Source organism: Orycteropus afer, unplaced genomic scaffold (genome assembly GCF_000298275.1).
Source record: "Orycteropus afer afer isolate SDZICR_OR568_19922 unplaced genomic scaffold, OryAfe1.0 scaffold00066, whole genome shotgun sequence".
Lineage (NCBI taxonomy): Eukaryota > Metazoa > Chordata > Mammalia > Tubulidentata > Orycteropodidae > Orycteropus > Orycteropus afer.
In genome coordinates, this window is record NW_006921653.1 from 2,243,357 (window position 1) to 2,258,500 (window position 15,144).

A 15,144-nucleotide genomic window follows, 5' to 3' on the forward strand; every position below is an offset into this window, starting at 1 on the left:
GTTTGTTTGCTTTTATCTGTTTTAAAATTATTATTATTATTATTGTTATTATTATTATTGTCCTTTTTATTATTATTCTTTATTCTTCCTCTCCTAGGTACTAGTTTTCATCTTTTTCTCCCTGTTCCTTGATTTTTTCTTCCTTAGTTTATTTGTTTTTATCTATCTTAAAGCCATTATTATTGTTATTATTGTCCTCTTTATCATTATTCTTTATTCTTCCCTTCCCAGGCTCTAGTTTTCAGCTTTTTTTCTCTTCCTTGTTCCTGGTTCCAGTTCTTTTTTTTTTTATTTCTCATGATTAATCCTGTTTCTTGTTTATCTTTTTGCATTTTTCCCATTTTTTTCTTCATTATTCTCCCACTCTACCTTTTTCTCTTATTTTCCTCTCCCCAGATGTCACCTTTTTTTTTCCTTTTCTTTTTCCTTTTGTGGTGATTGTTCCTGTGTATTTATACAGTGTGTTTTTTGTCCACTTGGTTTTGCTTTTTTGATGGTTTTCCTACTGTTGTTTTTATCTAACTGAGTGGGAGACAGCGACAGTGCCCATATGACGCAACCACACCCACATCTGCAGCTCCACTTACTGAGAGAAAGCCACCTCTTCTTTCTCCACCAGCTAGCCAACAATAAACAACCACCAATAAGAACCTGACTTACCCTTAACTGCTCTTCATGAACAGTTAATGGAGATCTAAATACAACAATGTCACAATGTCTCAGAGACAACAGACCTTCATAATCCACACAAAGAAGCTAGATAAAGTGGTAGAAACAAGAGAACAAGATACAGACCCAGAACATATCTCTGAGGAAGAAGCAGCATTGGAGTGTTGTTGTTGTTGTTGTTATGTGCTGTCGAGTCAAACCCTACTCATAGCGACCCCTCCTTGGGTTTCCGAGGCAGTATCACTACAGAAGTAGGATTGCCCAACCTTCCTTCCGAGGAGTGGCTGGTGGGTTTGAACCGCCAGCCGTCTGGTTAGCAGGCAAGTGTCTTAGCCACTATGCTACCAGAGCTCCCACAGCATTGGAGTAAGGAATTCAAAAGAATTATATTTAGGTGTCTTCAAAGGATTGAGAGGCAAACCAAGGAAAACACTGACAAAATTAAGGAAAAAACAGGAAAACCCTAGAATATTTTGGAAGAAAACACAAGGAGAGAATGACAAAATAAATGAAAACTTAGAAATGTTTCAAAATTTACAGATAGAAATCCAGAAGATTAATGTGAACTTTTCAGAAAGAGATAACACATTGAAAGGGCAAAGGAGTAGAATTGATGGAATGGAAGTCTGAATTAATGAGACTCAAGACAAATACCTGAATACTTCTTTGGAAAGGGATCAATCAGAAAAAATATCAAAACAAAATGAAAAAAGCTAAGGTTCATGTGGGGTATCGCCAAAAGGAATAACCTACATATAATTGGAATTCCAGAACAGGAAGAGAACAATAAAACCACTGAGAAAATTGTCCAAGGTTTGTTGGAAGAGAAATTCCCTGAAATGATGAAAGATGAGAATATATCCATTCAGGAAGTCCAAATAACCCCAAACAGCATAGACTCCAAAATAAATCACCAGTATCATTTTTAATACCAGGTTGTCTGGATAGCAAAAGAAATTTGACTGAAGTAAAGAAGGCATGTGGACATCTGTTCCAAGTGGAGAGCAGTGCACGGGTTCCTCAGAGGAAGAGTGCTTGGCACATCCTAGAACCTGCAATATGACTACAGCATTGTGACTGTGGAGAAAACAGGTAAGAAAAGAGATGAGAGTGATTGACAAGGCATGATCAGGCAGGGCAATGTGAGAACTTCAGATTTCATTCCAACTGTACTAGGAAACTTTTCAAAGGTTCTAACTACTATAAACTACTAGTAGTCTAATGTAATTTTATCTTACCAGGACACATTGTGAGGTATTCTTAGCTTCCCTCCTTAAATGTAGCGGTGTCAGTGAGCATGAGGGCCATTAACCATGGAGCAGGACACTAAAGTCTCTGAGTCCATGAGCCTTTTGTGGAGCAGACCCAACGCACAGCTCTGGAACACTGAAATCCAGACTCTTTCATGAGAGAGAAATAAACTTCTATCTTGTTGTTTATGTCACTTTTTTCCTGGGGTAGTGGAGCAATGTTGTTGTTGTTGTTATGTGCTGTCAAGTTGGACCCGACTCATAGCGACCCCTTCTTGGGTTTCTGAGGCAGTATCACTACGGAAGTAGATTGCCCTATCTTCCTTCTGAGGAGTGGCTGGTGGGTTTGAACTGGCAGTCTTCTGGTTAGCAGTCATATGCCTTAGACATTGCACCACCAGAGCTCCCAAATACAGTTAAGTGTAGGATTTTTTTTTAAATGAAATATAACCAAGCATCGTACCTGTTGAGCCACTGCTGCAGCTAAATTCCCACCAGCACTGTCTCCAGAAATACCAATTCTTTCAGGATTTACACCATATTTTTCAAGAACATCTTGACGTAAGAACCACATTAATGAATTATACACATCTTCAAGCTGAATTGGAAAATGATATTTGGGCGCTAGTCTGTAGCTGTGGGCAGAATAAAAATGTTTTAAGTTAATTGTTTTTAATACAGAAATATAGACCTTGTATAAGTGTGTGTTTGTTTGTCTGTGTGTGTGTTAGGAGTACTCCAAGTCTAATATCAAAAGTAAACTTTTTCTGTAGCAAACTGATATTTTATGTCATGATGAATCCAAAGATTGCTTTCATCCTTATATTGATGCTTGATATTCAAGGTTTTACAGATGTTATTTTTATCTAAGTAAAGGCTTTAATGCAGTGCTTAGGCTGGCCAGTTGTGATGGGCACTTTAGTAGATATCCCTAGCTATATTTCTCTCAGAATGCTATTTTGTTTGTAATCATTGTTTTATTAGTAACCAACAAATGGCAATAGGTGTGTTGGTGGCTCAGTGCTTAAAGCTCTTGCTTACTAATTGAAAGGTGGATTTCTGAGGCGGTATCACTAGAGAAGTAGATTGCCCAACCTTCCTTTCGAGGAGTGGCTGGTGGGTTTGAAACACTAGCCTTCTAGTTAGCAGTCTAATACCTTAGGCATTATGCCACCAGAGCTCCCATACCATGACATACACTGTGATAATCATTTAAAATGTATTTTATAAAAAATCTTAAAAAAAATGGAAAAATTTGGAAACAAATAGCAGTAATCCTTGCATATAATGAAAGTAATTAATGTCACTTAGCTGACATTTAAAAAATGTTGAAATGGCAACATGTTTTATTGTATGTATATATATTTTGTTTGTTGGTTGTTACATGCCATCGAGTTGGACCTGGCTCATAGTGACCCCTCCTTGGGTTTCCGAGGCAGTATAACTACGGAAGCAGATTGGCCCATCTTCCTTCCGAGAAGTGGCTGGTGGGTTTGAACCACCAGCCTTCTAATTAGCAGTCAAGTGCCTTAGGCACTATGCTACCAGAGCTCCCATGTATATAGATATATATATATAGAGAGAGAGAGAGAGAGAGACATACACAGAGACACAGACACTCACCAACATAAAAATCTTAGAAAACAAAACAATATTCTATGGTTCTGTTTACAGATAAGTAAACTGAGAAAGTGCTATTTTTTGATTTGCACAAAGTAACTCATATAATCTTATAATCAAGATTTGAGCCTGCTTTTCTGACTCTGAAGACCTTATTCTTAATCACTTTGCTAACTAACAGTTTGGTAGAAATCCGGTGAAAATAATTATGTCCAGAAGATGTTGTTGTTGTTAGGTGCCATCAGGTTGTCTATGACTCATAGCAACCCAATGCACAGCAGAACAAAACACCACCTGGTTCTGAGCCAGCTCCATGGTTCTTGCTATCACCCGTCACCGCTGCTACTGTGTCAATCCATTCATTTAACTGAGGGACTTGCTCTCTTTTGTGGATCCTCCACCTTATCAAGCATGACATCCTTCTCCAGGGAATGGTCCCCTCTGACAACATGACCAAAGTAGGAGAGACGAAGTCTGGCCATTTTCACCTCCAAGGAGCATTCTGGTTGCACTTCCACCAGAACTGACCTGTTAGTTCTTTTAACAGTCCATGGAACTTTCAGCATTCTTCGCCAACACCACAGCTGAAAGGCATCAATTCTCTGTTCTTCTTTATTCATTCTCCAGCTCTCACATGCATATAAGGTGATTGAAAATACCATGGCTTGTTTCAGGCACACCTTAGTCCTCAAGGAGACATTTTTTCTCCTCTGCACTTGAAAGAGGTCCCTTGCAGCCAATTTGCTCAGTGCTGTGTCATCTGATGTCCTGACTGCTGCTTCCATTGGTGTTGATTGCAGAACCAAGTAATGTGAAGTCTGACAATTTCAATCTTTTCTCCATTTATTGTTGATGCTGCTTATAGGACCAGTTGTGAGGATTTTTGTTTCTTTATATTGAGATGTAATCCATACTGCAGACTGCATTTTTCAATCTTCATCAGTAAGTGCTTCAAGTCATCCTCACTTTCAGCAACCAAAGTTGTGTCATCAGCATATCACAGGTTGTTAATGATTCTTCCTCCAATCCTGATGCTACATTCTTCTTCATATAGTCCAGCTTCTAAGATTATTTGCTCAGCATACAGATTGAATAAGTATGGTGAAAGGATACAAGCCTGATGCACTATCTTCTTGATTTTAAAACATGAAGTGTTCCCTTTTTCTGTTTGAATGACAGCCTCCTGATCTATGTACAGGTTCCTCATGAGTACAATTAAGTGTTCTGGAATTCCCATTCTTCCCAATGTTATCCACAATTTGCTATGATCCACAAAATCAAATGCTTTTTCCTAGTCAATAAAACACAAGTAAACATCTTTCTGGTATTCTTTGCTTTCAGCCAAGATCCATCTGACATCAGTAATGATATGCCTGGTTCCACATCTGCTTCTGAATCCAGCTTGCATTTCTGGAAGTTCTCTGTCAATATACTGCTGCAACCATTTTTTAACTATCTTCAGTAAGATTTTAGTTGCAGGTGCCATTAATGATATTGTTTGATAATTTCCACATTCTGTGGGATCATCTTTCTTAGGAATGGGTACAAATATGGATCTCTTCCAGTCAGTTGGCAAGGTAGCTGTCTTCCAAATCTCTTGGCATAACAAAGTCAGTGTCTCCAGAGGGGCATCCGTTTGTTGAAACAGCTCAATGGGTATTCTGTTAATTCCTAGAGCCTTGTTCTTCGCCAATTCTTTCAGTGCAGCTTCAACTTCTTCCTTCAATACCATTGGTTCTTGAACATATGCCACCTCATGAAATGGATGAACATCTACCAGTTCTTTTTGGTAAAGTGACTCTGTGTATTCCTTCCATCTTCTTTTGATGCTTCCTGCATCATTCAATATTTTGCCCATAGAATCTTTCAGTATTGCAACTCCAGGCTTAATTTTTTTCCTCAGGTCTCCCAGCTTGAGAAATGCTGAACATGTTCTTCCCTTTTGGTTTTCTAACTCCAGGTTTTTGCAGGTTTCATTATAGTAATTGGCTTTGTCCTCTCTAGTGCTCTTTGAAATCTTCTGTTCAGCTCTTTTATCTTGTCATTTCTTCCATTTTCTTTAGCTACTCTTCATTCAAGGGCAAGTTTCAGAGTCTCTTCTGACATCCATTTTGGTCTTTTCTTTCTGTCTCGTATTTTTAGTGACCTCTTGCTTTCTTCATGGATAATGCTCTTGGTGTCATTTCACTATTTCATGGCTCCCGGTCATTGATGTTCAATGCATCAAATCTATTCTTTAGATGGTCTCTAAATTCAGGAGGGATATATTCAAGGTCATATTTTGGCTCTCGTGTACTTGTTTTAATTGTTTCAACTTCAAGTCTAACTTATATATGAGCAGTTGATGTTCTGTTCCACAATCAGCTCCTGGCCTAGTTTTCGCTGGAGATATTGAACTTTTCCATTGCCTCTTGCCACAGATGTATTCAATCTGATTCCTGTGGACTCCATCTGGTGAAGTCCATGTGTACAGTTGCCATTTGTGCTGTTGAAAAACGGTATTTTCAATGAATAAGTCGTTGTTCTTGTGAAATTCTATCATGTGATCTCCAACGTTGTTTCTGTCACCAAAGCCAAATTTTCCAACTACCAGTGATTCTTCTTTGTTTCCAAGTTTTGCATTCCAATAACCAGTGATAAACAACACATCTTGATTGCATGTTTGGTCAATTTCAGACTGCAGAAGTTGATAAAAATGTTCAACTTCCTCATCTTTTGCTTTGGTAGTTGGTGCATAAATTTGAATAATAGTAGTATTCCTTGTAGGTGTATGGATATTATACTATCACTGACAGCATTGTACTTCAGGACAGATCTTAAAACATCCTTTGTGATGATGAATGCCACACCATTCCTCTTCAATTTGTCATTCCCGACATAGCAGATCATATGATTGTCCAATTCAAAATGCCCAAAGCCTGTCCATTTCAGCTCACTAATGCCTAGGATATTAATCTTTATACATTCCATTTCATATTTGACAACTTCCAATTTTCCTAGATTCATACTTTGTACATTCCTTGTTCTGATTATTAATGGATATTTGCAGCTGTTTCTCCTCAATTTGAGTCATGCCATGTCAGCACATGGAGATCCTGAAAGACTTACTTTATCCATGTCATTAAGGTTGTTTCTACTCTGATGAGGTAGCTCCTTCCCAGTCTTATTTCGAGTGGCTTCCAACCCAAGGAGCTCATCTTTCTGCATGGTGTCAGAGATACAGTTACTTAATTTTGTTCTAATAATTTCTAGAGTTTCCATTTTTGCATTCACTCTAACTCTACAATTCTTTTCTCTCTGACTCTCTTCTGGTGTGTTTAAACTCACTTTCTCTATTGCACATGATTTCATATGGGAAAGCCCTGAAATAGCCAAACAATTACTGAGAAAGCTGACAGCATCTGGCATAAAAACAAACAAACAAGCAAACATGTTCTTACTTGGTTGATACAACAACAGCATCAAGTCTATCAGCTGTCCTCCTTGAAAGAGAGTCATAATTTAACATAGCTGAAATAAAGAAAACAAAATCAGAATATTACTGTCAAATGAAAAGTGAATCAATGGGTGTTTCTTCATCAGAAAGCCTACTACTCACACAGTGTTCTTCAATGAAATGGGAGAATAATATTTATGAGTCATCATAGCTATTATATGTGAATTATTTTTCCCAGAGATCTGTTTTTATATTCATTATGAACTTTCTCACCTTTACCAACATTTTCATAACGAATCATTTAAACCAGCCTTCATTCTTCTTACCATTATTCTCTGCCCTTTTCATTCAGTAGATGTTAAGTTTTGAAGTACAACCCTATAATTATTAACTCCCTGACTTCAAGCACATTGCAGCCTACTGAAAAGGTCAGAAGGGAAAGGCAAGTATATAACCAAAAACAGTAATGCAGAACATTAATGACTTTGAAGGAGTGGTACAGAAAGTGTTATGTGGGAACATTTTAAGACACCATGAAACTGCTAGTTGGAGATAGACAAGCATAAGCAGAGGAAGTAGAAAAGAGCTGAGATTTAATCTATGTATTCATATTTGGTAGGCAGACAAGAAGTACCATTTTGGGTTTGATTTTGATTATTTGTTTGGGGTAGGGATGCAATATACACATTTGCTTTGGGGCTTGGCTAAGTGATCCTTTCTTAGAAATAAGAACATTTAAAAAAATATGTAATTTGTCCATAACAAGAATGATCACCAAAAGGGAAAGAATTAGAATATGTTTTGTTTTGTTATAAAGAAAACATGAAGTAATAGATTAGCTCATAAAATAAAGAACACCACCTGTGAGTTATGACCTCCTTTGAAAATCATGTATATGAGACCAAATGGTGAAAAATTGCTCTAGAGTAAATATGAGAAGGTGAGGGGATAGGGAAATTAGAGTACTGGAAATAAATAGGACGGAATGAATACTGAGAATACTGACATAAAGTGAAAAATGTAACCGATAGCACTGAATCATTTGTGAAGACATTGTTAAATCGGAACACAATTTTCTGTGTAAACTTTCACCGAAAACATAATAGTATTTTAAAAACAGATTTAAAATAATTCCTTTAAACTAACACAGCACCAAAGAAATGAGTTTCAAGCAGCAGAAGTGTTTTGTTATCTGTGATATTGTTTACCATATATATTGCTATATTGGAGATGAAATGTGAATGGAATATTTCTTATATACTAAACTAAATTTTTCAATAAGGGTAACATACCAGCACTCCCCAAGCACCAACCACCACCATGAATATAAAATAACCCCCTTCTTAGTGTTTCTGCCTTTCGCTTTGGTACATATACACGGACAGGAATGTTGTTGAAAGTTGTCTCTGTCACAGTCACATTTTCATCAGATGTGGGTGGGACTTCTTGAAGGCTTATGAGGAATACTACAGTGTTAATGAAATGGGTAATTCCCAGTAGTTCAGCAAACAGAGCCTAAAAAGAAAAAAGAAAAAAAAAAAAAAGGCAAAAACTAAACCACTTAAATATATCAAATGTCAAAACTGTCTATGCATATAGAATTATACAAAATTTTTCAGTAGTCCCTAATGATCTGGTATCACATTTTCCAGTTAAATCTCAATGACACAGTAAATGATAATAGAGGTTGAAATTCATTAGCACATTTGTTGTGCCTCAAGCACAAATGGGATGCTTAAAGAATTATTGCTGTATTATAGTAGCTACATTCTATGAGGAAGCTCTGGTGGTGTAGTGCCTAAAGTATTTGACTGCTAACCTGAAGGCTGGTTGCTGAAAGCTACCAGCAGCTACTCAGAAAGATTGGACAATCTACCTCCATAGAGATACAGCCTTGGAAACCCAAGGAGGGGTCACTATGAATCAAATCAACTCCACGGTAGTGAGTCTGGTTTTTGAGTTTAGATTCCATGATATTCTTAGTGCAAATATAAGTAAGACAAGTTCTTCACTGCAAAGGAGCTCAGAATCAAGTAGGAGAAAGGGACACGTAAGCAGGTATAAACCAACATAACTACATGCCTCTTAGACATGCACAAACAATTGTCTTTGGAAGTGCTCAACTGGGAGATAAATTAGTCTCCTGGACATGAAGAATGGGCAGGAGTTTTCAAATAATAAGTGACTTTTCATATGAATATTGAAAGAAGAGTAGTATTTGTTCTAACAAGGTGAATATTCATTTGAAGGAATAGCCACAGGGGAGCTCCTATTGCATCAGAGAAATGCAAATTATTTGGTAAAGCTATAAAGCCAGGTTTAGGATCCCATACTTGGAAACAAAGAAAGCTGTGACACCACCCTTTGAAATTCAGGAGACCAGGACCACACCCTTTGAATCTCTGTTTGAGTGCTGCTTCCAATAGTTATGCTGATCACTGAGCTGCTCCAGGGACAGTCTTCTACTTTTCTTGGAAGACATTAGATATAGCTGCTTCTGAATGTTTCCTGCATGGAGATTTCCAAATGCAGACAGAGCTCTTTGCTTTCATTCTTCCTCTGTACCCTGCCTTCTAAGATGATGGATTTTCTACTTTGATAATTAGGTAGATCCATCAGACATCATTTTAATGTCTTTAACAAAAAATTGTGTAGCTGTGTCCTTGGTAAATATTCTCAGACACATATCCTTAGTTTGTACAACAGAATTTTCCAAATCTTTAATTCTATTCTTGTTTTGTACAGTTCGTTTTAAAGTCCTTCTCTTTTTTCTCGTATTTTACTATAAGCAGCAAGGATATACTGTGCAGCTCCCTTAAGATCTTAGAAACCTCATCAGCCAGATATGCAAGCTCATCATTTACAAGTTCTACCTTGCACCAAATATTTAACCATAATTCAGACAAGTTATTTGCCACTTCAGAGCCTAAGGCATTTGACTGTTAACCAGAAACCTGGCAATTCAAACCCACCAGCCACTCTTTGGAAGGAAGATGGGGAAATCTACTTTTGTAGTGATACCACCTCGGAAAACCAAGGAAGTTAGAATAATTTATGAATAGGATCCTACTCGATGGCAGTGAGTTTTTATTTTTGTTTGTTTGTTTTTTTCTCTTTTTTGGAGAAAACATTATCCTTCCTCTACTGTCTAATCATATGTTCATCATTTCCTTTTAAAACCTTACTAGAAGAATATTAACATCATCCACATTTCTAGAATATTCTGTTGCTGGAACCATATGTATTCTCTAAGCCAACAGAGACTTCCTCTATAGCTCTCCTCACTTCCTTCTGAGCTCTCACCAGAATTGTCTTTGAAGTCCATAATTCTACGAATCATCTCTTCAAGGCAATCTAGACTCAACCCACTACCAAAACTGCTTCCACATTTTAGGTATGTTAGAGCAGTACTGCACTTTTCCAGTACCAAGTTCTGTCTAACTTATCTAGTGTTGCTATTAATGATATACCACAAATGTTGGTTTTAGCAAACAGAAATTTATGTTTTCACAGTTTAAGTGGCTAGAAGTCTAAATTCAGGGTGCTAGCTCCATGGGAAAGCTTTCTCTCTCTTTCAGCTCTGGAGGGAGACCTTCATCTCTTCTCAACTTCTGTTCCTGGGTGATCTTCATGTGGCTTGATATCCGTCTTCCCTCATCTCTGCTTTCCTTGCTTGCTTCTTTAATGTCTCTTATATCTCAAAGGAGTTTGACTCAACATACATCCTATGCTAATCCTGTCTCATTAACATAACACAGACAACCCATTCCCAAATGAGATTATAACCATAACATAGAGGTTAGAATTTATAACACATATTTTTAGGGGACACAAAATTATCTACAACACCTATATATGCAAAATACAAAAATGCTTTGGGGATTTTTTTTTCTTTTAGCTTGTTTATTTTTCTTTGTTTTAAAATCATTACTATTATTTTATTATTATTATTCTTTCTTCTTCCTTTCCCAGATTCTAGCCTTCTACTTTTTCTCTCTTCCCTTTCCTGGTTCCCATATTTTTCTTTCTTGTAGTTCTCCCCATTCCTGTTTTTCTTTTTGCATTTTCCCATTTTTGTCTTCATTATATGCCTATTTTACCCTTTTTCTCTTACTTCCCTCTCACCCAAATACTATGGCCTCCCCCCCCCTTTTTCCTATTCATATTTCTTTCAGGTTTTTAAAGTATTTTAAAATTTTTTCTCTCATTTATTGTCTTGCTTCTTCTCTTCTTTATTTTTCTCTCTTTTTTGGTGATTGTTCCTGTGTTTTTATGCAGTGTGTGGTTTTTGTCCTCTTGCTTTTACTTGTTTGGTGGTTTTTCAATTGCTGATTTGTCTGACTGAGTGGGAAACAGCAAACATGACTATACAACCCAACCTCACCCATGTCTCCTGAAGCTCTACTTACTGAACAATAACTGCCACTTCATTCTGCACCAACTGGCCAATGATACACGACCATTAACAAATGGATAACATCTCTTCACAAACAGTTAACAGAGATCTGTGCAACTACTCTCATTCTCTATCACACCCACCAGGAGACAGGGTGAGTGTATAAGTGCTGTCAAATAGCAAATAGAGGAACAGAGTGCCAGGCTTACTCAGACACATAAAAAAAGAAAAGAAAAGAAAAACAAATAAAATGAAAATCTTGGGTGAATCACTCCAACATACAATAACCAATAAAGAGAAATACAACAAAGGCACAATGTCTCGGCAACAACAGACCATCACAGTCCACAAAAAGAAGCAAGATGAAGCAGTAGAAACCAGGAAGCAAGATACAGGCCCAAAACACATCCCTGAGGAAGAAGCAGCATTGGAACTCCCTGAGAAGGAATTCAAAAGAATTAAATTTAGGTACCTTCAACAGATTAAGAGACAGATCAAGGAAGACAATGACAAAATTAAGGAAAACACAGACAAAACCATAGAACAATTTTGGAAGAAAATACAAGAAAAAAAATGACAAAATGAAAGAAAAATTAGAACTGATACAATATCTAAAGATAGGAATCCAGAAGACTAAATTTTCAGAAATAGATAGATAACATATTGAAAGGGCAAAGGAGTAGAATGAATCAATGGAAGACAGAATTAATAAGCTTAAAGACAAATACCTGTATCCTTCATTGGAAAGGGATCAATCAGAAAAAATGATCAAAATAAAATGCTGAAAACCTGAGATTAATGTGGGATACCATCAAAAGGAAAACTACATGTAATAGGAACTCCAGATGAGGACGGTAAAAATAAAACCAGAGAAAATACTGCCCAAGATTTGTTGGAAGAGAACTTCCCTGATGTGATGAAAGATAAGAATATATAAACACTCAAGAAATCCAATGAATGCCAAAAAGATAGGCCCCAAAAGAAAATCACCAAAACACGTCATCATCAAACTCACCAGAACCAAAGACTAAGAGAGAATCCTGAAAGCAGCACAGGAAAAATGAAAAGTTGCCTATAAGGGACAACCAATAAGACTAAGCTCTGCTTTCTTCTCAGAAACCATGCAGGCAAGAATGCAATGGGATGGTATATATAAAACACTGAAAGAGAAAAAATTTCCAACCAAGAATTATATACTCAGCAAAAATGTCTCTCAAATATGATGATGAAATTAGGAGATTTTCAGATAAGCAGAAAATAAGGGAATTTGTTAAAACCAGACCAAACTTACAAGAGATACTGAAGGGAATCCTTTGAACAGAGAACCAATAATAGCAAACATCAACTAACCATTAATACACATGCTGACATAACCCAGAAACCAACCCAGTTATGGAAGTATCCAAAGTAAAATAAGCTTGCAAGATTTTAAACATGGAACCAGAGACATCAATTGGCAAAAGAGGACAACTACAAACCAAAACAGGGGGGATAAAACAAAACAAAACAAAACAAAAAAACAGTGGTTACAGAACTTCTAAATGGTGAAGAAGTCAAGATAGTAGCAAGACAGAATGGATTGTTCTAAACTTGGGGAGAAAATTAAAAATTATAGGGAAACCTCAAAGAAAAATGATAAACCTTCCATCACAAAAAAAAAGAGGACAAGCACAAATATTCAGCAAATACTAAAACAACAGCAACAAGGGAAATGATAACAAGATTCATAAACAAATGAGCTCAACACAGAAAATTGTATGGAACATAAGAACCAGGAACATCATGAAAAAACACATAACAAACATAACAAAGTGACAGCAACCAATTCATACTTGTTGATAAATACACTGAATGTTAATGGATTAAATGCACCACTCAAAATACAGTTGCAGACTGGAAAAGAAAGCATAACCCATCAATACGCTGTCTCCAAGAGACACACTTTGGAGAGAAAGACAAAAATAGACTAAAAATCAAAGGTTAGATAAAATTATATCAAGCAAATGGCAACCAAAAAAATAAAAAACAGCAGTGGCAATATTGATTTCTGAAAAAATTGAGTTTAAGACAAAAACTACCATGAGAGACAAGGAAGGACATTATTTAATGATGAAAGGATCAATTACTAGCCATAATAAATGTTTATGGACCCATAATAAAAACCACCATGAGAGACAAGGAAGGACATTATATAATGCTTAAAGGATCAGTCAAACAAGAAGATTTAACCATAATAAATGTCTGTGGACCCAATGAAAGAGCCCCAAAATACATAAATCAGACTTCAATGGAATTGGAAAGATGAATAAATGACTCCACAGTCATAGTAGGAGACTTTAATACACCACTTTCAATGAAAGATAGAACAACTGGAAGGAAAGTCAACAAAGACACAGAAGAATTACACAATACAATCCACCAACTTGACCTTATACACATCTACAGAGCACTTCACCCAAAAACAGCATAACATACATTCTTTTCCAGTACACATGGGACATTCTCCAGGATAGACTATATGCTAGGTCACAAAGCAAACCTTAACAAATTAAAAAACATTGAAATACTACAAACCATCTTCTCAGATCACAATGGTATATTATTAGAAATCAATAATAGGAAGAACAATGAAAAAAGTGCAAACACAAGGCAACTGAATACCACTGTCCTTGATAATGACTAGATAATAGAAATTAAAAAAAAAAAAGTTAAAAAATTCCTTGAATCAAATGAGAATGAAAACACAACATACCAAAATCTTTGGGACACAGCAAAAGCAGTGATCCAAAGCCAATTTAGAGCAATAAATGTAAACATCAAAAAAAGAAGAAAGAGCCAAGATCAACACCTTAACTCAACATCTTCAACAATTAGAAAAAGAGCAGATAAAAAAGCCTACAATCACCAGAAAAAAACAAATAATAAAAATTTGAGCAGAAATAAATGAAATTGAAAATAGGAAAACAATAGAAAAAATTAACAAGACTAGAAGTAGGCTTTTTGAAAAGATTGGTAAAATTGACAAATCACTAGCAAATTTAACAAAGGAATCAGGGAGAGAATACAGATAACACAAATAAAAAAGTGAATTTGGCAAAGTCACAACAGAACCAACTGAAATAAAAAGGATAATATTAGGATCTATGAAGAACTACACTCCCACAAACTTGAAAATCTAAAATAAATGGAGAGATTTCTAGAAACATTCCACCTACCTAAATTAAAGCAGACTGAGGTGAAAAAAAGTTTGAACACATCCATAACAAAAGAAGAAATAGAAAGTACCAACAAAACAGTCCTGACTCAGACAGTTACCCCAGATAATTATAAAAAATGTTCAGAGAAGAACTGATCCCAATCCTGCTCAAACTATTCCAGAACAAAGAAAGGGATGGAATCCTCCCTAACTCATTTTATGAAGCAAGCAGAACCTTGATACCAAAACCAGGCAAAGACATCACTCAAGAGGAAAATTACAGAGCAATATCCCTCATGAATATAGATGCACAATTCAACAAATTCGTAGCCAACAGACTCCAACAACATACCAAGAAAGTCATTCATTATGACCAAGTGGGGTTCATATGAGGTACGCAAGGATGGCTCATCATTGTTGTTGTTGTTGTTAAGTGTCGTTGAGTCATTTCCAACTCATGGCGACCCCATGCACAGCAGAACAAAACACTGCCCGATCCCACGCCAGCCCCACAATCCCTGCTATACTTGAGCCCATCATCGCAGCCACCGTATCAATCCATCTCCTTGAAGGACTC

At 36.5% G+C, this 15,144-nt stretch overlaps 1 protein-coding gene across 1 annotated transcript in view; it reads right to left on the reverse strand.

Annotated features, from left to right (window-relative positions):
- LOC103196420 (arylacetamide deacetylase-like) overlaps nucleotides 1-15,144 on the reverse strand; it is a 34,668-nt gene that overhangs the window by 7,541 nt on the left and 11,983 nt on the right. The window contains exons 2-4 of the mRNA XM_007940160.1: nucleotides 8,268-8,490; nucleotides 6,980-7,049; nucleotides 2,383-2,554 (exon numbers count right to left, since the gene is read on the reverse strand). Of these exons, the coding sequence (XP_007938351.1) occupies nucleotides 2,383-2,554; nucleotides 6,980-7,049; nucleotides 8,268-8,490 (465 nt within the window). The remainder of the gene's footprint in view (nucleotides 1-2,382; nucleotides 2,555-6,979; nucleotides 7,050-8,267; nucleotides 8,491-15,144) is intronic.